Source organism: Geotrypetes seraphini, chromosome 17, assembly GCF_902459505.1.
Source record: "Geotrypetes seraphini chromosome 17, aGeoSer1.1, whole genome shotgun sequence".
Taxonomy (NCBI): Eukaryota; Metazoa; Chordata; class Amphibia; order Gymnophiona; family Dermophiidae; genus Geotrypetes; species Geotrypetes seraphini.
Window position 1 is genome coordinate 25371603 of NC_047100.1, and position 23693 is coordinate 25395295.

Below are 23693 nucleotides of genomic sequence, written 5' to 3' on the forward strand. Positions count from 1 at the left end.
TGGAGAGATAAGTCCCCCTGAGCCAGTAAAAACCATTTAAAGGGGTGGTAACAGCGAGGGCTGCAGGATCGCCCAGGAGTGGGGAAGGTCAGCTCTGTCCGGAGTCTGGTGGAGATGCAAGAAATCGGGGTGCAGTCTTGTTTGATTAGCTACACCAGCCTCAGCCTGGTTGGTTCTGGACAGCAGGTGGAGGGCAACGAACCAAATATGCTGTTAAGGACAAGTGGCTGAGGACTGATGTAGTCCAGTAAAGCTTCAACCTTGTATGACAAACGGTTTGTGTCTGTATGCTGGGCAATAGTGGGGAGGGAGGATACAGCTGCCTTGGCTAGTATTACTTCCTGTAGCTTCTCCTAGCGGCATCTTCTGCTGATAGGATACAATTCCCCACCTCGGCATGTTCTAGAGACTCTGCCAAGCCGCTTGACTTGTATTCTTTTAGCTTTTGATAGATTGCACCAGTTGGACTAGCTGATAGATAATATGTTACCCCCTCATGCTATTTGAACCTTTGCTACTCATACCCTGTACAGCGCCCACAAATAGCCACACATGTGATCAGGTACCAATTGGAAGATATAATTATTATATCCACAGTACATGACCTAAAGTGCCCATTTGTTTTCCTTTGGTTTTTGTGTGTCTTTGGAAAATGGAGTCTTTATTTTGTTGTGTCTGATAAGGAATTGTCTTGTATCGAGAATTAGGCTTTTATGTAAATCCTGCAAGGCAAGGCTGCCGGACAAGTTTAACCATTAGACAAAACAGTCGTCCGTGGCTGAAGCTTCGGGAGGGGTGGGGGGCAAACAGCAGCTCCAGTCAAATGAAAATACATCCTGACTGCCAGGCAACCCAAACAGCCATCAGCGAGACGGTGAGTCATTTTCAAACTGCCCATGCATCCAGTGCACATGACTTTTGGAAATTGCTCTCACTGCATATGAACACACAAAGCAAAGTTTAGCACTCAAGAGTGAAGCCCATGTAAGCGTTATTACAAGATCATTCTGATGTTGGAATAATCAAGATTATTGAGTTAAATTATGAATATCTTGGGGGGAGGGGAGGCTAAGGGTATGAAAGATAATTGTGGGTTGGGGATAAGAGTGAAGGTTTGTCTAGGAGGCATCCCCTAGACCAGGGATCTCAAAGTCCCTCCTTGAGGGCCGCAATCCAGTAGGGTTTTCAGGATTTCCCCAATGAATATGCATTGAAAGCAGTGCGTGCACATAGATCTCACACATATTCATTGGGGAAATCCTGAAAACCCGACAGGATTGCGGCCCTCAAGGAGGGACTTTGAGACCCCTGCCCTAGACAAACCCCTCATAGAATAATTCCAATAAAGAACTGAAATGAAACAACTGGGCTTTCCTGCCACTTTTACCTCTGGGGTAAAGTGGTTGAATTTTCTTTTTTTTTTGTTTTCATGGCCATATGCTAATTTTGCCATCACCGCATGGCAATTAAAACAGATTAGGGTACGAGCCCTTATTATCACCTATAATGTTGGCAGTGAAGCACCCTACCCCCACCTAACTTAATTGTTCTAATTGACTTTAATCGGCACGGCACCTCCTGAGCCATCTCTTCTCCACGCGGAAGAGCCCCAGCTCCTTTAGCCTCTCCCCCTAGGGAAGTCTTCCCATCCCTTTTATCATTTTTGTCGCCCTTCTCGGCACCTTTTCTAATTCCGCTATAACTTTTTGGAGATATGGTGACCGGAACTGCGCCTACGGTCATCTTCGCCCTTAACCTTGCCTACTTTGACCTTAGGCCCTATAGATGCAATTATGACACCTGCTCTTAACGCGCCTCCCGGCACCTAACTTTTTTTTTTTTTAAATGAGTTTTTAATTGGTTTTTTGATAGTGCGGTCAATTACTGTACTGTGCTGATTAGAACAATTAAGTTAGGTGGTGGTAGCGTGCCTTACTGCCTACATTATAAGTGGTAATAAAGGCTCATACGCTAATCTGTGCATACTAAATCTGTTAGCACACCTTAGTAAAAAGACCCTTTATATAAACAGCAAAGAGACAGCAATGTCTCAGAAAGGCAAGATGAAATCCAAGAGGTAAAGCGGCATCCTACAGCCCTGGTAATTGATACCTATCCCTGCAGCAAGACAGAATGGACAATTAAGCTGCAGATGTGAGAGAGGTCTAAAAGAAAGAATAAACCTGAATAACTCTCCTGCTCCACAGTACGAAGTGCCCTGACCAACAGGAAAAAATCTGACAGTCACCACAGCCCAGCTGGAAAATAGCCAACGCTTTCTAAGAATGTTGTCATTTGATCGGCCACCGTTTTCACAACAAACCAAGAGCTAGATAGATCAGTTACATTTTATTCCATATACTGGAAACCCCCCCCCCCCTGAAAAGGAAACTCCAGCCAGAAACAGATTCCAGGGTACTCAAGGATTTTTAGAGGCCCGATATATTTCTGCATATAACCTCACACACACTCAAAAATGAAGTGAGAACAGATTATCCCGGATGGCTTTTCAAAACCCGGCACTTCCTTCCTGCTATGCTGCCCCTCCCTTCCCACGTAAGAGAAAATTGGCAGGAGGGATGCCCACTCCCTCTAGGCAGTGGAGCCCCCCCCCAAAAAAAACCCATCCCCTCCCCTTCCCCATCATAGAGTCCTCCAACTGAAAGAAGTGGCTGTTAACCAGAAAATATTTCTCAGCAGAACTAACAGATTGACCAAGTCTGGTTTTACTCCATTGCCTCCAAAATCTGAATTACAAAATACAAATGAAAAGCGATGAAACCAAATTGAACCATACTATCAATTTAAAAGAAAAAATAGGGTTGTGTAGCCTAAAACATTATACTTTATATCATGTCTCGTGTTGTTTATGGGGCTTTTCACTTTGTTCAGGTCTTGCTTTTTTGTTGTGAGAGCAATACCATTAAGGCTGCACATTCTCACTCACAAGGGAAAGCCCTAATAGGAACTAGGGAAGATTTGGGGATTGGGGGGTATTCAGAGGAGAGAGGCAGTAAATTTATGTATTCCAAAGGATGGTGGAGCTTATTAGAGGTGGGCTGACGGTGATCTGCCAACCCCCCTTACCATCAATTAAAAGTAATAAACTAAATGGAGGCTAGGGGACAGTGGCCCCCTTTTGTTGTGGGCCCTCAGGCACTGCCTTGTCCCAGTGGTCAGTCCATCCCTGGGTCTCACCACATATTCTATTGAAACTCAGTTGTCCAACTATTCTGGTCTACCTCTAGCAGAATCCTTAACAGAATTCAACTAAATCTTCCAACCACAAAAAAATCTCCAATACAGGTATATTTTCCATTCTATGTTAACCTTCCTGGGCGTAAAAACTTGGAACGACCTCCCAATCAGAATAGAAACTAGCTACACTTTATTCCGGAAGAAACTGAAAACTCTTCTTTTTGACACCTGACTCTACATGCATCTTTCAATCTCCCTCCCCCCACACACAATTCAGCTACCATCCTTCAAGGTTTCTCTTCCCCTCTCCCCGATTCTGCCCTCCTCCTCTCTCTACCTTCTCTCTGTAAGTTGTCTTGAGCTTACACAAATAGAAGATAAGATTACACCATCGGACACCACTGGATGCAGATATAAAAACGTGTTTAAAAAGGTTTCTTGCTTGCCATTCCTTTGTTGACCAACAGGTGACACTGTTTGCTAACAAACCTCCGCAATCTGTATTTTGATGCCAAGAAAATAAATTGACACCTCTAGACAGTTTCATGAGAGCCAAGAGGCACTGAGCACTGACTGACTTTTTTAACCGAGCAAGCAAGCCTTCACTCAGAACGAGTGAAACAAAGAATGTGTTTCTTTAACAGATAAAGTTTCAGTTTAAATGCATCCAAATGGAGACCATGTGCAAACAACTGAGTTTCAAAAATTTTGTTATGTTCAATTAGGATAATGTTTACAGTTACTTCTTGTAAAACAGTTGAACAAACACACAAAATAAAACCTGGTTCCTATTAGAAAGGGAGACGTAATCTGCTGTGCCGCCAGGACAGAAACTTTTTCAAAGACAACAAAGTCCCCTGCGATGTTGTGTGCATTCTAAGATGGTATTGTGTTTCTTTAAGGCGTGATTGTTGATTTTGCCCTTTGATCATACACGTCCAGGGAGGGGGGTGGGGAGTTATTTTAATTAGAGTACAATTGTTGGATATGTATAAAGGGGAGGGGGATGATATATGTATTTCTCATAAATATAATTTGATAGAATTTAGCCCCCTGTTTTACAAAGCCGCGGCAACGGCCCCAAAGCCCCTTAAATCTCTATGGGCTTCAGGGTTGTTACTGCGGCTCCGTAAAACAGGCCTTAAGTGTTGTTAAAGTGTAAAATGTCTGTAAAATATGTTGCACTTATTTTTGGCTTTAAAATGAATAAAGACATTAAAAAAAAAAAAAGAATATCGTCCTTACTGAGGGAGAATCCCTGACTTTTACAGTGGTGTAAAAAGGGCAGTTGCCCTAGGCCCCTGTGCTTTAGAAAGCCCCAAGCCTGCCCAAGTGTGAAGGAGATAGTTTCCTGGTGGGTTTTGGGACCCCCTGTCCCGATATCTGTCCTGGGCCCAAGTCTAGGCCCTGCCTAGGGGAGTTTTGAAGGGCTCCCATAACATTATTTTTGTTTCATTTTGAATTAACATATTTTTCTCAGAAAAATACTGATGCATTAACATTTAAGCAGTTTGACTCATCATGGGGCCATTTTTAGTTTCATGCATATAGATACATGTATATCACCTGTTATAAAATTAACCTACAGATAAAAGAACATATGACAAAGCTCGAGCACATTGTAGGTGTGTTTGGTGTAGCATATTCTAGGGTGGACCTTGGATGGAAGCAGGGGCACCCTGTCCATTGGGACAATAGGGCCGTGCCAAGGGACCACAGCAGTAAGGGGCCCTCTCTCCCTTAGACTCTTAGTTTAATCACTTTTGATAGGCTCTGTTAAAAGCATACTTTTTTCAACAGGCTTTCGGGGTTACTCTTGCCCAAACTCCCATACTGGATTGAAGGTTTCCTACATCTTTTCCATGTCCTCCATGAGCACCACGTGAACTGTTCTGTTCCAACAGCCAGTGTGGGTACTTTAGTACTTAAATTTTAACTTCTTTTTTTATCCACTGAATGGTCTACTGTCTTTCCTGTCTTACCGGACTAGCACAAAACCAATCTATTTTAGATCTGTAATTCATCAAGCCGCCAGGACTTGAGCATGAGTCGACAGCACCTAATAATTCCATAACATTTCATTGTAAGACACTTTGATCTATGCTCAGAAAAGGTGGGAAATCGTGAATCTAATAAACATAAACCTAATTTATTTGTAAATGCTGCAGTGACATTTAAAAAATAAATGCTGTTGTAGGAGTTTAAATATTGAGCAGATTGACCATAACAGCAGAGAAGAAACATTCAGGTCCATCAAGTTTGCCCAGTTTTCTTCTCTTTGCTCATTGTTCTCTCTTGCTTCCCTTACTCACCTCTGCAGTTAAGGATCCTCTATGCCAGTGGTAGGCAAACTCATTAGTCAAAAGAGCCAAAGATCAGCAGCACGATTAAGATTTATTTTGAGAGCCATACTCTGCGCCCGCTTGCGCTACGATGGCTACGTCAACCCGACTGACACCCCGCTCACCCGCACGTAGTCGAAATCGATTCGTGGCAGAGCCTAGAGAATGACACGGGGAAAAAATGTGTCCCTGTCCCCGCAGACCATCTGATCCCATCCACACAAACCTCAAATAGTTTTATACTGAACTTATTTTGAGAATTTACATCTGCTGTCTATATTTTGCACTGCTCAGGAATAAATAAGAACGTAAGAATTGCCGCTGCTGGGTCAGACCAGTGGTCCATCGTGCCCTACAGTCCGCTCACGCGGTGGACCTTAGGTCAAAGACCAGAGTCCTATTTGAGTCTAGCCTCACCTGTGTATGTTCAGGTTTAGCAGGAACTTGTCTAACTTTGTCTTGAATCCCTGGAGAGTGTTTTCCCCTATAACAGCCTCAGGAAGAGCGTTCCAGTTTTCTACCACTCTCTGTATGAAGAAGAACTTCCTTACATTTGTACAGAATCTATCCCCATTTAATTTTAGAGAATGCCCTCTCGTTCTCTCTAACTTGGAGAGGGTGAACAACCTGTCTTTATCTACTAAGTCTATTCCCTTCATTATCTTGAATGTTTTGATCATGTCCCCTCTCAGTGTCCTTTTTTCAAGGGAGAACAGGCCCAGCTTCCCTAATCTCTCACAGTACGGCAACTCCTCTAACCCCTTAACCATTTTAGTCGCTCTTCTCTGGACCCTTTCGAGTCCTTCTGTCCTTCTTCATGTACGGCGACCAGTGCTGGATGCAGTATTCCAGGTGAGGGCGTACCATGGCCCAGTATAGCGGCATGATAACCTTCTCCAATCTGTTCGTGATCCCCTTCTTAATCATTCCTAGCATTCTATTCGCCCTTTTCGCCGCCGCTGCACATTGCGTGGACGGCTTCATCGACTTGTCGACCAGTACTCCCAAGTCTCTTTCCTGGGGGGTCTCTCCAAGTACTGCACCGGACATCCTGTATAAGATTTTTGTTACCGATATGCATCACCTTAAACTTATCCACGTTAAACCTCATTTGCCATGTCGCGGCCCATTTCTCGAGCATGTTTATGTCACGTTGTAGGTCTTCGCAATCCTCTTGTGTCTTCACTACTCTGAATAACTTTGTATCGTCTGCAAATTTAATTACCTCACTCATTGCACCAATTTCCAGGGATTTATAAATATGTTGAAGAGCACGGGTCCAAGCATCGAACCCTGCGGCACTCCATTTGTGATGCTTTTCCAGTCCGAGTATTGTCCATTTACCCCCACTTTCTGTTGCCTATCCGCCAGCCAGTTTTTAATCCACATGAGTATTTCACCCTCAATTCCATGGCTTACAATTTTCGAAGTAGTCTTTCATGCAGAAACTTGTCGAATGCCTTCGGAAAATCCAGACATACAATGTCAACCAGGTCACTGTTGTCTATCTACCTGTTTACTCCTTCGAAGAAGTGCAGCAAGTTCGTCAAGCAAGATCTTCCTTTGCTAAAGCCGTGCTGGCTGGTCCTCATCAGATCGTGTCTGTCAAGGTGATCAATGATGCGGTACTTTATCAGCGCCTTTACCTTCTTTCCCAGTACCGAGGTCAGACTCGCCGGTCTGTAGTTTCCCGGATCTCCCCTCGAACCTTTCTTGAAGATCGGTGTAACACTCGCCACTTTCCAGTCTCCCGGAATCTTTCTCGATTTGATTGACAGATTAGCTATTAGTTGAAGCAGTTCAGCTATAGCCCCTTTCAGTTCCTTGATTACCCTTGGATGGATGCCATCCGGTCCCGGAGATTTATCGTTTTTAAGCCTATCAATCTTCCTGCATACCTCTTCTAGACTGACCGTCAACCCTGTCAGTTTCCCGTCTTCATTTCATGCGTATAGCCTGTCGGTTTCTGGTATGTTGTGTATGTCCTCTTCGGTGAATACAGACGCAAAAAATGTGTTCAGTTTGTCGGCGACAGCTTTGTCCTCCTTTAGCACTTCCTTTATTCCATTGTCATCCAGTGGCCCCACTGCTTCCTTCGAGGGTCCTTTCCCCTTAATATATCGAAAGAACGGCTTGAAGATTTTTGCCTCCTTGGCAATTTTTTCCTTGTAGTCTCTTTTGGCCCCTCTTACTGGCTTATGGCACCTGCTTTGATGTTTGTGCTTTTTCCAGTTTTGTCCGTTTTTGACCTTTTCCATTCCTTAAACTAAGTCTTCTTGTCTCCGATTGCTTCCTTCACTGCTACAGTGAGCCACTCCGGTTCCTTGTTTTTTTCCTCTTGGATTTCTTGTTGATACGCGGTATATATAGATTTTACACCTCTGTGACAGTGTCCTTAAAAAGGGACCATGTTTGCTCTAGTGTTTTTACAGTGCTTATCCTCTTCTTAATCTTCTTCCCTTTTCAGAAGTTCAGTGCCGGGGCCGTTGTTCTGGATCGATGTTTTGCCCCTGTGTCCAGGTTGCAGCGGATCATATTGTGATCACTGCTTCCCAGAGTCCCTTCTACTTCTACACCTTGTTTCTTTTTTTCTGGGGTTGTACTGCATACAGAGTCTTGAATCTTAGGGTTTCGTTTGTATATATTAGTACTTTTAGCTTTTGGTCCCGTATTTGCATAGGGGTTATCTGTGTTCTGGTAGGAATGAATGTTGAGAAGCATAGTCTGATTGTCTAGTTTAATTTGTGATTAACCATTATGTGTTGTTAATAAGATTATATTGTGTGTATATATGAAAAATTAATGGAAAAAATAGTGTTACAATTAGTACTATTAGGGGGCAGGGTCTGGCCCATGACTTAGCTTGTGTTTTGGATTTCGGCCCCTTAATGTGATTGAGTTTGACACCCCTGTCTTAGAGGAACAGTGTCCACATGAAGCTTCTTGCTTGCAATTATTTACATACAGTAAAGAGTGCCATAACCAACCAATTTAGCCAACATAACAAAACAGAAACATGCTTTATTCTTCAACCTATACAAAATAGGTCTCCAGTTCAGAAATAGAGTATGCCATGTTTAGTAGACTATACAAATATGAAAAAAGGAATAAATTATTTTGTAAGAATATTTTTTTTCAAACGTCAATAGTAAAAAACGACTAAGGACCAGCTTAAACAAAATTCAGGCTTATATATATATTACAACATGTTTGGAGTGCAGATAAAAATATATATAAAAAAACGTGATGCAGAGAAATATTTCTACATACAGCATACAGTGTGAACCAGGAATATTGTTAGCAGAAAGGATTTTTTTTTTGTTCCAAAAAGCACCTTTTTTGGGCTTCTAAAGCAGTGTGCTTACTCTGGAAAACCGCAGGCAGGAGAATCTGGAGGTCATGGCATTTAGCAAGAGGTAGCAGCGTCCTCGTATGTCTGAGCTGTGTGAATTCCGTTTCCTCCAGTTGCTACAGTTTTGAAGTCCGGTTCCATCAATCCATCTTCACAGCACAAAGCTCTGAGCCTATTTTCAATGTTTGCTTCAAATGCCCAAAATTTTAAGGCACCGGCACGGTCTTTTCTGCATGCACCTTAGAATACTGGCCATCAACAAGGCAAGTTGAGATAAATGTTTCTCTTTATGCCATCGGTTTAACTTTATAAAGAGCCCTGGGGTAGGAAAACAGATACCTGACCAGCAGATCTGCACATTCAATATGAAAAGTTTTAAGGTCTTCGTGACAAAAAAAAACTGGCTTATACTGTTCATTAAATGCAAGATTCTTTTCACTAGACCTTACCATGGAAATTGGTTCGAAGTAGTACTTCATACATTTTAAAATGTCCACTACTCTACATAATTATTCATATAAATGCCTCTCTTGCACAATGATATCACACACTTTCTTGGAAGTAGATTGTATTTGTGCTTGCAAACATTCTTTTAACACGCTCGTTCTGACAATGCCTATTATCCAGAATGTCTTCCAGGGATGCGCCATGGCCAACTGCACCCTTCGCACACATCCATCGCCTTTGCTGGTGTCCAATCCCTGCTCCCTCGTTTCCTTTTCCTTCAGAATCACAGCTAATGAAATAGCGGTCTCTCTTACTCTGAATTGTGCTCATAAGATCTAATTTATGCTCAGGAGTCTCTCTTTCAGAGCATCAGATTTTTGCTTTCGGTGCCTTCCAAAAGACATTCACTAAATTTGTTAAAATGCTTGAACCAAGCACTTTTGCTTGTTGCTTAGATTCTTTCAGCCTGGTCCATTTGATGCTTTGGATTGTCCCAGTTGCAAAATGATACTCACTACTTGTAATGCCATCTTGATTTCTGCCGACAAAGTATTCCCCATCAGCATTTTTGAATGTTTCTGTTAAAAAGCAGCAGATTGGATGAGGCACACAAGGCTATGACTGGCGTGGTCTTTCAGAGGAAGACTGGTAGCTGCTTTAAACTAATGTCCCTGGTTTTGAATCTTCATGCCACAATATCTCCTGCTCTTGGTTGGGTAAGCCATCTTCTACCTGGCTGCTGTCAAGGTCATCCAGTTGGCTTGGATCTGCATATGGTCTGGAAAGGAACAGAATGCAAAATTACAACTGGGAAAGCTGCTCAAAGAGCGAGCGCACATCTGCGTATCAGAACTATTGGAAAAATTGAATACATGGAGCCTGACAGTCAAATGATTTATGCTTCTAAATTGGCCTCGCTGAAAATTTACCCAGTGCCGAGTGCCAAGGTCAAAGGGATTATCGGGGGATAAAGTGAGATTTCAGTCCTGGCTTTTCTAGTCCCCATCCCGCTTCTGTAAATACAAGACTACATCTTCTCATTTGGAGGTTTATCTATTTACGGTTATCAGCCGCAGGGTCCACAGGCAGATAGTAGGCACTAACATTAGTAAATTTTCTTAATGAACACAACATTTCATGCTATTCTCTCAGGGTTTCCATAGCTGGCATTGTGCGTGTTGCAGGTTTCTAGATCTCGCTGCGTCTTTGTTAGGTAGAAACAAAATTCAAATTGGTGGAACTGCCCTTTTCCCAATCCAGTGAACCCACTATTTACAAAAGTCACACTGCAGACTTCAGAGCATACCCTGAAAAAAGCTACAGCATGGTGGCTGAAACCTCAGTTTCTACCTAACAAAGAGGCAGCGAGACCCAGAAACCTGCAACAAGCAAAAAATTTCATGCTGTTTGTAGTATACTCAGGGCTGGCTGTATTTAAAAACCAAATTAAAAAGTAGAATATTTTAACTGCATCTGTTTAAGAGCAAGAGAAACCCAGCTTGCTACTCTGCTTTTATTTAACAGTTTCATTAAGTCAGCAAATCAAAATGCTCAACCGTGTAAAATGACATTATTGTAAGGCATAACAAGTCAAGTCGCATATGACTGAACTGAATTAAAAAGCAAATGGTCCTTTCAAAGAGAGGTCAAAGTAGTAGTGGTATTATCACATCCAGGGACAGAGTCTGTTCAATCTAAAAAAAAATTGTGTTCTGGTACTAGAGTGCAGAGCCCTGGAGAAAAGTGAATTTTGTTTTCTTTCAAAAGCTGCGACTCCTTTATTGGATGAACAGATAAACAAATGCTGTAGGACCAGCCCAACGTGGTTGCAATATGCATTCACTGGACAGTTTCATTGCTTCAGTAAGAGTTATCGGATTCTGGTACATTCTATAATTCCTATAAATGGGGTCATTCTATAAGTGGGTGCTCCACGGTGGTGTGTGGCCAGTGTAATCCGGTATCGGTGCATTCTAAGTTACCCCATCCACAGAGCTGCAGTAACTCAGTCATGTAAACGTGGAGGGGAGGGGCGCAATTCTGTAAGTTTATTTATTTATTTAACAAATTATATACCGCATAAAACTAAGCGGTTTACACATTGCTTACACACATATTATCCTGGTCGCTGTTTAATCGCTGAACATGTGATACAAACAATAGACAAACATAAATTTCCCATCCCCACAGGGAAAAAATAATACAGTTATCAAAAACAAGTATTATCAAATCATAATTTCAACAATTAAGATACAGACAAGCATTGAATATTAAATTCAAGGCAAAAATATTCTTTGACACTATATCTTAAAACTGAGGAGACTACTGAAACATTATGAAACAAAACAGTGGAACCAGGTCCTGGACGCCAGGAGTTAAAATGTCACAATTTATTGGTACCTAGGTCCATTGCTGAGGAAGGTAGGACCACCTTTTTGGCGTAGACCACCCCACAGTATTTCTTGTTTGTTAGCATAGGAAAGCATTGACAAAAAGCTGCATTTTAAACATTTTCTTAAAATTCATCTTCCCTGCACAAAATTGCAGAATGCCAGGCAGGGCATTCCAAAGTTTCACACCGGCCACAGACTTCATTGATGCTCCAATCCTGACATGCACAATAGACATCTGACCCTCTATACCAGGAGTAGGCAATTCCAGTCCTCGAGAGCCAGAGCTAGGTCAGGTTTCACGATCTCCACAATAAATTTGCTTGAGATAGATTTGCACCTCAAGGAGGCAGTGCATGCAAATTCATCTCATACATATTCATGGTGGAGATCCTGAAAACTTGACCTGGCTCCGGAATTGCCTACCCCTGCTCTAGACCAACTTCATCCTTTTTATATCTTTTTGAAAGATATAAACAGGATGGAGATCTCCAGAATTGTATGCAATATTCTAAATGAGGTTTCACTAGAGTCTCATACAGGGGCATCAATACCTCCTTTTTCCTTCTGGTCATTCCATTTATTGAAAAAATGAAGCAGAATGCATTAAGATACCAGCCTATCAAAGAGTTAAAGACTCAAGTCTTTGATAGGCTGGTATTTTAATGCATTCTGCTTCATTTTTTCAATCAAGTTCCTTATATTCAACTTGATGTATTTTATCTGTTCTATGTATTACTTCTTTCCCTGCCATGCCGGTATTTTCTGCATTATATTGTAAATGATTTCTGTCTTTATCTGTTTTTAAGTCCATTATTCTAATTTGTATTTTATCTGTATCCCATGTATTTGCTCACCTTAGAAACATAGAAACAAAGAAAGATGACGACAGAAAAGGGCTATAGCCCATCAAGTCTGCCCACTCTACTGACCCACCCCATTAAGTCTGAGTGCTGCTCTACCCACGTAGATGTCCCATTTATTCTTAAAGTCGAGCACGCTAGTGGCCTTGATCACCTGCACCGGTAGTTTGTTCCAGTGATCTACCACCCTTTCTGTGAAGAAATACTTCCTGGTGTCACCACCAAATTTTCCTCCTTGTTGTGAACCGTCTAGAACTTTTTCGGTATGGCGGTATATAAGAATAAAATTATTATTATTATTCCCATCCCCATGAACCCAAGCATCCTTCTAGCTTTCACCGTCATCTTTTCAACCTGTTTGGCCACCTTAAGATCATCTCGTATTATCACACCCAAGTCCCGCTCCTCTCTCATGCACAAAAGTTCTTCACCCCCTAAACTTTACCGTTCTCTCTGGTTTCTGCAGCCCAAATGCATGATCTTGCATTTCTTAGCATTAAATCTTAGCTGCCAAATTTCAGACCATTCCTCAAGCGTCACTAGGTCCTTCCTCATATTTACCAGACCATCAGGGTGTCTACTCTACAGCAGACTTTGGTATCATCTGCAAAGAGGCAAATGTTAGCCGTCAGCCTTTCAGCAATATCACTTACAAAAATGTTAAAAAGAACAGGCCCAAGAAACAAACCTTGAGGTACATCACTGGCAACATCTTTTTCCTCAGAGCGATCTCCATTGACCACTACCCTCAATCGCTTTCCATTCAACAAGTTCCTGACCCACTCCCTTCACTGTGGGGCCCATACCAAGGGCACTCAGTTTTTTTTTTTATTAGATGCTTGTGTGGAACACTGTCAAAAGCTTTGCTAAAATCTAAATATTCCACTCTATCTAATTCTCTGGTCACCCAGTCAAAGAAATTTGGAAATGTTTGGCACAGGCAAAGCCTGGTGATTAGGAGGACGCGGGAAGGAGGGGAGCTGTTAGTTGTGTTTTTCTACCCAGTGTGACAGATAATCAATCAGAAAGTCTCAAATATAAGGACAGGCTGAAATCAGCAGATTAAGGGTTTATCATCTGCAGGCAATTATTTCCTCTCTCTATTACATCCTATGCTTACTGTAAAAAAGTTCCTATTAGTTCAAAGCGTCAGGAACTTAAATCCAGCTAAAAAAAAATTAATTCAAAATGAGAAGGAAACAAAACCAGTTCTGGAATGAGCCAGAGCACTTTCTCCCATGGACAGATCTTTTCTCTGCGTCACCTGTCCTGGAAGCAAAGATAGCCATCTTTTGGCGGCGGCAGAAGTTTGGAATGCAAACCAGGCAGACGAGCAAGTCTGACTGCTATCTTTCCTCACCTGCTCACTGGTAGCGAGGGATTATGGACTCTGGTGTAGCAGCTGGTGTACGATGGATGAGATAGCATATCGCAGTCAGAAAACCCAAGGGTGGCGGTGTGGCTCCTACGGTTTCCAACCACATGTGTGGAAGACACTAAAAAGTTGAAGGAGAGACGAGCAAGTTATTTTTGGCTTAGCTGGAGATTTCCTTCATGCACATGGCAGACCCCTGGGAACTTGGGGCTTTTCTGCTTCTTAATCACAGAAAAATCTAGCCATATTTCTGGCTGTAACGAGCGCTTGGAGTGCAATAGATTGTTTTCTCATTATTAATCTCGAGTCCAATGAATACTGACACGTCCCATTTCTTCTGCCCTCCTACACTACATTTTTGGCGCTTAGCACAAGCTCAAAATTCATCAGACCCCTAAGAGCCGAAACACTGACAGTGTCGGGTCTCTTTCTTCTGGAATATAGAAATATTATGTCCCAGCTCTTCTAGCATCTACACTCTTTATTGGGTGATATCTAGAAACCATTGTGACATCACTGCAAAGGTTGGATCTTAGGCATTGGTGAAATGAGGCATTATGACATCACAATATCATCTCTGGTTACTAGAGACTGAAACCTTCACACTAAGGAGGGAAGTTATCAATGTAAGCAATATGAATGTTAAGATGTATTATTTACTGTTATCTCATACTGCTAGTTCGCAACAGAAAAACACCACATTTGGGCCCGTTTTATAAAGCCACGGTAGAGGTTTCTACCGTGGGCCAGTGAGGAATTCTACGAGCGTTGGAGCATTTACCTCACCAGCTTGCGGTAGAAACTTCTACTGCACATTTGTAAAAGCCAGCGTTTAACGGCAGCCTAAAATAAGAACGGCCTCCTAAAAGAAATGTCACTAGAAAATGAAATCGTAATTAAAATTGAGCTAAGCACAGAACAATCAAGCCATTGTGACATCACTGATGAAGCTGATTCTTAGGCATTGGTGGAATGAGGCATTATGACATCACACTATCAGCTCGGGTTACCAGGGACTGAGGGCCCGATTTCACAATGCTCCAGCACCATGCTAAAACATGCCATGACGGGTGTGATTTTCTTTCACAGGGCTACTATGCACAAACAAATAATATGCAAATTATATGCATGCTATTTGTTCATAGTAGCCCCATAAAAGAGGGGAGGAACTGTGCCAATCGCTAGGCATAGCTCCTCCTCCTGCCTACAGCCGCCGTTCTCCTCCCCTGCCCAGCTGATGGTGGCGAGCCAGCAGAGGAGAGCGGCAGCTGCTGGCTTAGCGGACTGTTTACTCCCCCAACCTAAACACACCTGTGGGAGAGCCTGTCTATAATACATACGCCAAGGAAGTCCATGTGTACTTTTAATCAGATCAAGTGAAGCCAATTTTCTAACAAGTAACGGGCTTTAAAAACGAGCCTCTTTCTATAAATGGGCGAGAAAGAGTTAAGGAGCTCCTCGGCTACCTGAAGCGCAGGAAGGAACCCTGCTGCTTGGCGAACACGGCCCATGCATCACAGTGTAGCCCAGACTTCTCTGCGATCCCCTCTCACAGTCGAAGGCTGTCTGAGGAGTTTGGCCCTGGTCTTTTTGATGGGCGGTGCGTTGGTACCAGCCACGCAGGTGCTCCGCTACTAAGGCTTTGTTAATGTTTTTGGTTATCTCCTCGGTTGTCTTTGCGGCTTTTTTCTTTGGAAGCCGCAGGGTTGCGTACGGGTTGTGAGGTACCCGCTCCATCGGTTCATCCTGGTACCTTAATTCTCGGCCATGATCATAGCTGTAGTGTGCCGAGGAGCGATACGAAGGATTAACGCTGTACTGCCCTGCCGTATCATTTTCATAAATGTACCCGCCATTACAGTACAGTTCACAGTCAGTGTACGGTGAGTACCCCGTAATGTAATAAGTGGAGGAAGGCTGTTTTTGGACCATTTGATAAACATTGTTCCGCATATCCTTGTGCGCTAGATTTGGCATGCTTCCGGAATTTGCCGCAGAAATGTTCTTTTTTTTGTGTCGTCTCCTGTCCCTTGTGCGATTGTCTAGGGTCTGTGTGGCAAACTGCGGGCTGGGGTTCGGGGTGATGCTGTAGTACTCCGAGCTAGACTGGCTCGTGTATGACGATCCGTCATCCAGTATTTCAGTGCTGTTGCTTCTTTGGGCTTTGGAGATGGAGAAAACGGGCTTCTCGGCGGCTTCGGCCGGTAGATGCGTTTGCGACTCCAGGCTTCCGCTGCGTTGCCGGCAGTGCTGCGGTGAACTGTCGGGGCTGGGAAAAAAAAGAGAGAGAATGAGTACGGTTTGCTCTGGGTTGGGTGAGGAAAGCAAGCAAGCTGAAGGTTAATGTAAACAATGGAAAAGAACTGATACAGCCAGCTTTTATGGTTTTCTGTGAACTAAGTTTTTAAGGAGAGCAAATACAATTTATTCTTGGAATCTCTGCTCTGTAGCCCAGCTGCTCGGCAGTGCTGTGCAAGACTTCGGGTCACCATTACAGAGCTTCCATCCGTACAATTTGAAATATAATCTTCCTATAAGTCAGGTTCCTGCGCCTTTGTACATCTCTGATAGATTTCAAAGTTCAAGCAAAAATTCTGAAACAGAGATGCCTAGTGCGGGGTTATCCCCAGGGAGCTATTAGAAAAGCGTACTTGAGAGCTCGATTCGCTCAAAGACAATACCAGAATAAAGAAAAAACTGACAGAGTTGTCTAAGCGACACCTTTTTTCAACTATATCTAGCCATTTTGCAGCCATTATAAGAAAACATTGGCGTATTGAGTGTATTGAATGAAATGAAATTAAGATTTTTTTTCATGAACCGTTTAGAGCGGCTTCACTTTACAGTTTTTTGTAAATTATGTCATCTCTGTCCTGTCTCGAGCATATTGTGTATGTAATTTGTGTATGTAATTTGTAACCCGTTCTGGGCTCCTTTGGGAGGACAGGCTAAATAACTGAACAAATAAATATTTGGCTGGCTAGTTTAACTAGTTAAGCGTTGACTCCACCTCATTTCACCCATTGAATAGCTGGTTTTAGCTTAGGCAGCTAATATCAACAGATAGCCAGCACAGATGGTATAACCAGGAAGGAAACTCTCCTGCCTGGTTCAAATCACTTTGAACGTTGACCCCATAATCGAATCCAATCTCTTACCGCAAATGAGTACTGCTGTAGGCGTTGCGAGTGAGGACCGGTGTTGTGGGCATGCTTCTGCCGCCGAGGTACTGCCTCTCCTGAGTTCGGTGTGGACTGCTCTGTGTCGACAAAGCCTCCCGATGACTAGGAAGAGAGGAGATAACTTATTAAATCAACCCTCTTTCACTGGAAAGATTTGTCTACGTTGGATTACAATAACTGGTGGAATTTGGTGGGTCTATGTGGCAACTTGAGGAGATGTAACAAAATAAGGGAACCCTAGCATCAATGTTGATTTATATACTGTCCAAAGATAAAAACAAGACTGTGCATATCCTGAAAAATGATTTTATTCGCTCTTCACAGTAAAAATACAAATAAAAGTCTGTGTATTACTAATTCAGACTTTTATTTGTATTTTTATTGTGAAGAGCGAATAAAATCATCTTTCAGGACAATATCTTCGGATTGTTTTTGCTGTGCATCACCGGGTCTCCCTCTTTGGTTTTTTGTGTTGATTTATTTACTGTTAAGATTGTTTGTTTGGTATCATTTTGTATCCAAAGACTAATATTTTGTACTCAGTATTATGTTATGTTTATTATGGTGCATTATATATTCTTTTTAAAAAAAATTTAATAAAATATCTATGGAAAGAGAGATCGTCTGAATGTCCATACTGCATAAAACGAGTCTAAAGTACTTGGACCTGCCTAATTACAAGAATAAAGTTTTCAGTGCTGTGCGAGGACAGACCAAAGGTTCGTCAAGACCAGCATCTGGTATCTGATAGCTGCCAGCATGTCAGATCCTAACGGGGAAATCCCTCAAGGCCTCATGTTGGCTCTAAAGCATCTTCTATAGATGCTGACTGCAGAATGGAGGTAAGAAAGGAAGGAGAGGGATGCTGGAGACAAGGCAAAGGGGGGGGGAAAGAAAGACATGCTGGAGATGAAGTATCAATGCCACCCCCTACATCAATGTATCGTAAACTGCGTGCCAAGAGACACCGGCAAGGAGGAGAGGCACCAGTGCTGGCTGTCTGCTTACAGAACGTGCCTGTTGTGCCGCTGTCGGCTCTTCCTCTGATGTCACTTCCTGGACCTGCACTCAGGAAGTGACATTGGAGGAAGCACCGCTGCTGGCGTGACAGCAGCTTGGGGGTTGCTTCTCGCGTCGGGAACGTTGCAGAGGTACGGGGAAAAGGGAAGTGGTGCGCACACAGCAGGAGGGAGGGCGCCGCTCACACTGGCTACCACAGTCTACACGACAGCAGCTAATGCTGAAACAATCTACACCATTTAATCTAAGAAGCCAGACAGAAGCACACAAGTTTTCACAGTGCTAGTTGTCTCTTACCTGAGCTGCTTTGCATCTATGAACTGTTCACTGGCAGAGGATTTTCTAAAGTGAACTCGTTCTATCCCAAGGGACTTTGGAGGCCGAAGTTTCGGTGAGCCCAGAACACAGCCAGGTCTCTGGCCTGTCGTGCTGTGGGAATCGTCTACTGTTAGGAGAAAAGAATGCGTTAGTTGCATTGTCTCACAAAACCAGGTAGGGCTTGTCTCAGTTAGGGCGCTGGTCTTTGACCGGAGGGCCGCCGCGTGAGCGGACTGCTGGGCATGATGGACCACTGGTCTGACCCAGCAGCAGCAATTCTTATGTTCTTATGACTAGTGCCATCCATGAACCTTCCATCTTGTGTGTCCCCCCCCCACCACCAATTATCTTTCAGAGTCCCAACATTCTGATCATTTTATTCAATAATAAAACAATTATCCCAACATTGACTCTCCCAGACCCTGTAAACATACATAATGAGAGCAATTTCCAAAAAAATAAAGAGTTATTTATTCATCCTCCTTGCTGCTAAAAATTTTGGCTGATGTTTCTTTGAGTTTGTTTGGCTGTAATTTCCCAGCTCACCCTTTTTAAAAATCAGTGTTACATTGGCCACCTTCCAATTTTCAGTTACTACAGATGACCTTAAAAGGATAAGTTACAGACCACTAACAGCAGATCAGCAATTTCAAGATTGAATTCTTTCAGGATCCTAGGGTACATACCATCTGGTCCAGGTGATTTGCTACTCATGAATTTGTTAAGGCTCAGGACCTATCCTTTTGTTTTGACTGTGGCTGTTCTGTGCCACCACTCCAGAAGCTACTGTCCTCAGAAACCATCTAGTTTGCCAAATGGTTAAACCAGCTCTGGGTGGAATGGCAACCAATTATAGGCTTACTGTCTTAACACATTAGCATTTATTTTGAAGTAGACGTATGGGTCAGTAAACCACCTTTTTCTTGTGCCTTCACCTACAGCTTATCTTAAATCATCTATAACTAGCTTTTAAGAGCTAAGTTATACTGATCAAATCAGGAAATGCAAACATTAACATACCTTCATCAAATGTGGTTGTGTCAGATAAGGAACTATTTTCTGAAGGGATGATGTCATCTGCAAAGCAAAGAAATATCACATAAAGGAAAGAACTGCTCAGAAAAATTAAAAAATGATGAACGCTACAAATATGAAAACAGGGCTGTGGATGCCCGCTCCTATTGATCTGGAAGTAGGGGGTCAATTCAGTTCAGAGCACTTGTTTTCTTATCTTGTTCTGAGCTAGAGAATGACATGGGGAAAAATCTGTCCTCGTCCCCGCAGGAACTCGCTGTCCTTGCTCCATTCCTATAAGCTCTGCCTTAACCACACAGGTCTTGAACAGTTATGATCTTAAAGTATTTGAGGTTTGTGCAGATGATGACAGAGCTTGCAGGAAAAGAACTCACGGGGACAGGACAGAAAAATGAGTTCCTGTGGTGACGGGAACAATTTTGCCCCATGTCATTCTCTACTTGGGGCAACAGTATAGAAAATTGAATAAATAAATAGTGTGAAAAGTTTCTGCCTCTGATAAGCAGATCAAACCAGAGCTGGTATTGTGACATCATAATGCCTCATTCCACCAATAAAAGCCAACCTCATCAGTGATGTCACAATGGCCTCATTGTCCTAGACTTGACTCACTTTTAGTACATTTTGATTTTTAGAGTGATGCAGTGTAGAGAATGACACGGGGACAAATTTATCCCCGTCCGCACAGGAACTCAATTTCCTTGTCCCGTCCCCACGAGTTTTGTCCCTGTCCCATTCCTATAAGCTCTGATTTAACTGATTTTAAAGTGTATGAGGCTTGTGTAGATGAGGATAGAGCTTGCAGGAACAGGACAAGAAAATGAGTTCCTGCGTGGACGGGGAAAAATTTGTCCCTGTGTCATTCTCGATTCTGAGTCTCATCTATCTTTTGGAATGAAAAACTAACTACAAAAAAAGACCCTTATTGATTTTCCTTAATTTCTTTTCTAAAATATTCTTTTCTTCCCACCCAATATGCTCAAATGCTGCCAAGCATGCACTTTGCCTATCTCAAATGTTAAAGGCCTTATTCCTAATAACGGTGCATAGCAAAACAAAACACACCCCATAAAACAAAAAGAACCCCATAAAACAAAAAGTCAAAGGTTGGCGAGCATTTGAATTTGTTCTGAATGATACGCAGCGAAACGTGAAAACGAACCCATCTCTCCCAAAGAGCACTTCTTGGGCACACTCACCTGACAAAATAATCGATGCTCTTTTTGTCGGCTTTTTGCCGCATTTGATTCGGTATTCATTGATGGCATTTTCAATCTCTTGGAGCTTCTTGATTGCATCAGCGTAGTCTTGTTTCCGTTTCCGTCTCACGTTTTTGCTCAGCTCAGGCTCGCTAGCCAGTTTCTTGGCTGCCTCCACCATTTTTTGCTGTATGATGAACTTGCTCTCCAAGTTCTGCAAGAAGGGATTCTGCAAAGTTATTGATTTAATGGTCAATGGAAGGAGGCTTAAATAGGGAATCAATAATGGTAAACCGTGCAAACGCCAACAGCAGGGTCTACAGATCTTTAGAAATATAGAAACCTGGCACTTTGCTTCTCATATATAACATTAATTTTGTAGAATGATGTCACTGCCTGTAAAAGGTACATAAGATATAAATGTTTCTTGTGTTATATATAAAAGAAGAGATCTGGGTTTTATCAAAATAACCACCCTTTTGTCATTTCTTTCGCAATTTTTGGGAACTGCCATGTGTTGGCATAAACTCAGTGAAATAATAATTTGTCCATGTCTTTGCATCCTTTCATTTACCTCCTCATTCTGCAGAATGTCGCCATCTAGTTTAAACGATGTGCCAATGCGTCTTCTAATCTGCGGCGGCTTCTCGCCAGTGCCAAGCGGATATTCTGCAGGCAGCTGTCCTGTCAGCTCCTAAATGTAAAGAAAGTGCATGAGTGCAACAATCAGCTTGCAGAAATGATGGGGGTAACCAAGGGTAGTAAGGACGGGTGGCGGCCGGGGCGGTGACACACTTTCCCCGCCCTCTTCCGCCATGCATGCACACCCCTTCCTTTTCCCCATACCTTTTTAACTTCTCTGGCGTGAGCAGCATGCCCACGTCGGTTTCGGCTCGCCCTGTGACTTCCTAGGCGCGGGTCCTAGAAGTAATGTCGCTGATGCCGACGCAGGCAGCAACCTTGCGCCGAGGAAGTAAAAAAATGTATGGAGGAAGGCAAGGGGTGCGCGCATGGCACGGAGATGGGGGAGGGGAGAGAAAGGCAGAGAGAAAGAGGGGTGCTGCACCCTTAGGAAGACTGTTCCCGGGGCGGACCGCTCCCCCCCGCATCCCACTTACTATGCCACTGGGGTAACGACACTTACAGCCTCACGCAAGCAGATCTTCTTCAGCTCCTCCACTTTCTCCAGAAGAGCTTCGTGCAATGCTTTCTCTTTCTTCTTCAGTTCGTTGATTTTTTCCTTTTTCTGCTCCTCACTGACCTCAAAGTCTTGAGAACCTGAGGTAAGATAATTCCGTTATTGATGTTTTTAGTTCTTGGCAAATAGAGTTTCCCTTCAGCGTAAGAATGCATAGAAGCCTAGGGTTACCCAACTGCGTTTCTATATTTGACAAAAGGAACATTTCAACACATCGTGGAAAATGTAACATTATACAGAAGGGCAATGCTGTTGACAGTGGAGCAATGATCTTTAGTCAGGGATCATGTACTTTTCTATTCAGGACCCTATAATGGTGGGTCCTAAATCTAGCCACTAGGTGTCACCATTGCACAATGACGGGAACTTCATCTTCCACCCCCTTCTCTTTCCCAGACACCACTCCTTGTGTCTGTAAACACTGCCTCCATGACATGCCCAGGAGTAATGGATTCTGGTATAGGATTTACCCGGACATGTCCTCTTTTTGGAGGGCATGTCTGGACGGCTTTTCGAAACCCGGCACTTTGTCCGGGTTTTGAAAAGCAGATCACGTCGGGAGGTGCATCCGCGCGCGACATCATTGGTGTTGCAAGCGCGGATGCCCTCCCCTCGTGACGAGCAAGCTGGGGGGGGTGGGGCTAGGGGGGGCGTGGCGTGGGCGTAACGGGGATGGGTGGAACTGGATGGGACAGGGCGGGGCAATATGTCCTGGTGAGTAAGTAAGGACGCTGCAGCCCCCGGTTGTCCTGCCAGGTGGGATGGGCCTGAACATTTCAGGTATAGAGGACACTGAACATGAGAGACCTTTACTAATGCGTAGCGTGAGTTTTAGCACCGGCAGCAGCGGTAACTGCTCCGACGCTCATAGAAAACCCGCGCTACGCATTAGTAAAGGAAGGGGTAAATTTCAAGTTTATTATTTATTCGATATACCGCCTATCATGTCTAGGCGGTTTACAATAAATTTTTAAAAAAAAACAAACTATAAAAACGGGGTTTAAAAAGGAAAGAAAAACATCAGACTAAAATACATAATCTTTTACTAAGGCGCCCTAACTGATTTAGCGCATGTTAAATTCTAACACGTCCATGGAATATAATGGGCACGTTAGCATTTAGCGTGCACTAAATCAGTTAGGGCGCCTTAGTAAAAGGACCCCATAGTAACCAAAGACAAAAGGGGAGAGGGAAAAAAAATACAATATTAAAGAAAAAAAAAAAGGCCACACAAATAAGAGGTGGTAAAGGTCATGTTCTGCACTACCCAAAGGATACGAATTTCTTAGGAAGTAAAGGCATCCTTCAAACAGAAAGGCCTTTCAATTTGTCTTCTATATTGGTAAGGGTGTTTCTTGTCTGATATGGCTTGGAGAGTATTCCCTAAGGTAGAGGCTACAACAGGCAATGTGCCCATACCCTTACTGTTAATAAAAGTTGAATTGGTTTTTTGGTGGTTGGTTTTTTGAATAAACCTTGGCGTGGAAGTGAAATTTGTGGAGAAGGACCATCACAGTGACTCTGTGGCAGTGATAACCCCCTGGCCTACCAAAATTTAGCTTGGCCCGTGCCCAGCTCGTCAAACTTAACATTTATTTTGTAAATCCTGGTCTGGGTGCCTGACCCAAAGAGCTTAGCCAGCACCCAGGACTGTATGAGCGAGACCGTGATTACTTAGCCGCAGAAGCCCTGGTAATCTAGGGCCCTGATGGATCAATCCGCATTCATTCCTGTCCATGCTAGCTCTGTACTCAAAATGACTATTGCAACTTCC

At 43.1% G+C, this 23693-nt stretch overlaps 1 protein-coding gene across 10 annotated transcripts in view; it reads right to left on the reverse strand.

Annotated features, from left to right (window-relative positions):
• Positions 1-8541: 8541 nt before the first annotated feature.
• FRMD4B (FERM domain containing 4B) overlaps positions 8542-23693 on the reverse strand; it is a 451582-nt gene continuing 436430 nt past the window's right edge. For 8 of the 10 annotated variants that reach the window (XM_033926696.1, XM_033926695.1, XM_033926694.1 and 5 more), the window contains 9 exons: positions 21866-21999; positions 21296-21415; positions 20722-20950; positions 19508-19564; positions 18467-18614; positions 17126-17251; positions 15434-16236; positions 13953-14088; positions 8542-10117 (listed from right to left, as the gene is read on the reverse strand). In XM_033926696.1, the coding sequence (XP_033782587.1) occupies positions 9997-10117; positions 13953-14088; positions 15434-16236; positions 17126-17251; positions 18467-18614; positions 19508-19564; positions 20722-20950; positions 21296-21415; positions 21866-21999 (1874 nt within the window). In that variant the 3' untranslated portion in view covers positions 8542-9996. The remainder of the gene's footprint in view (positions 10118-13952; positions 14089-15433; positions 16237-17125; positions 17252-18466; positions 18615-19507; positions 19565-20721; positions 20951-21295; positions 21416-21865; positions 22000-23693) is intronic. The other 2 variants (XM_033926690.1, XM_033926689.1) reach the window with 2 other exon arrangements.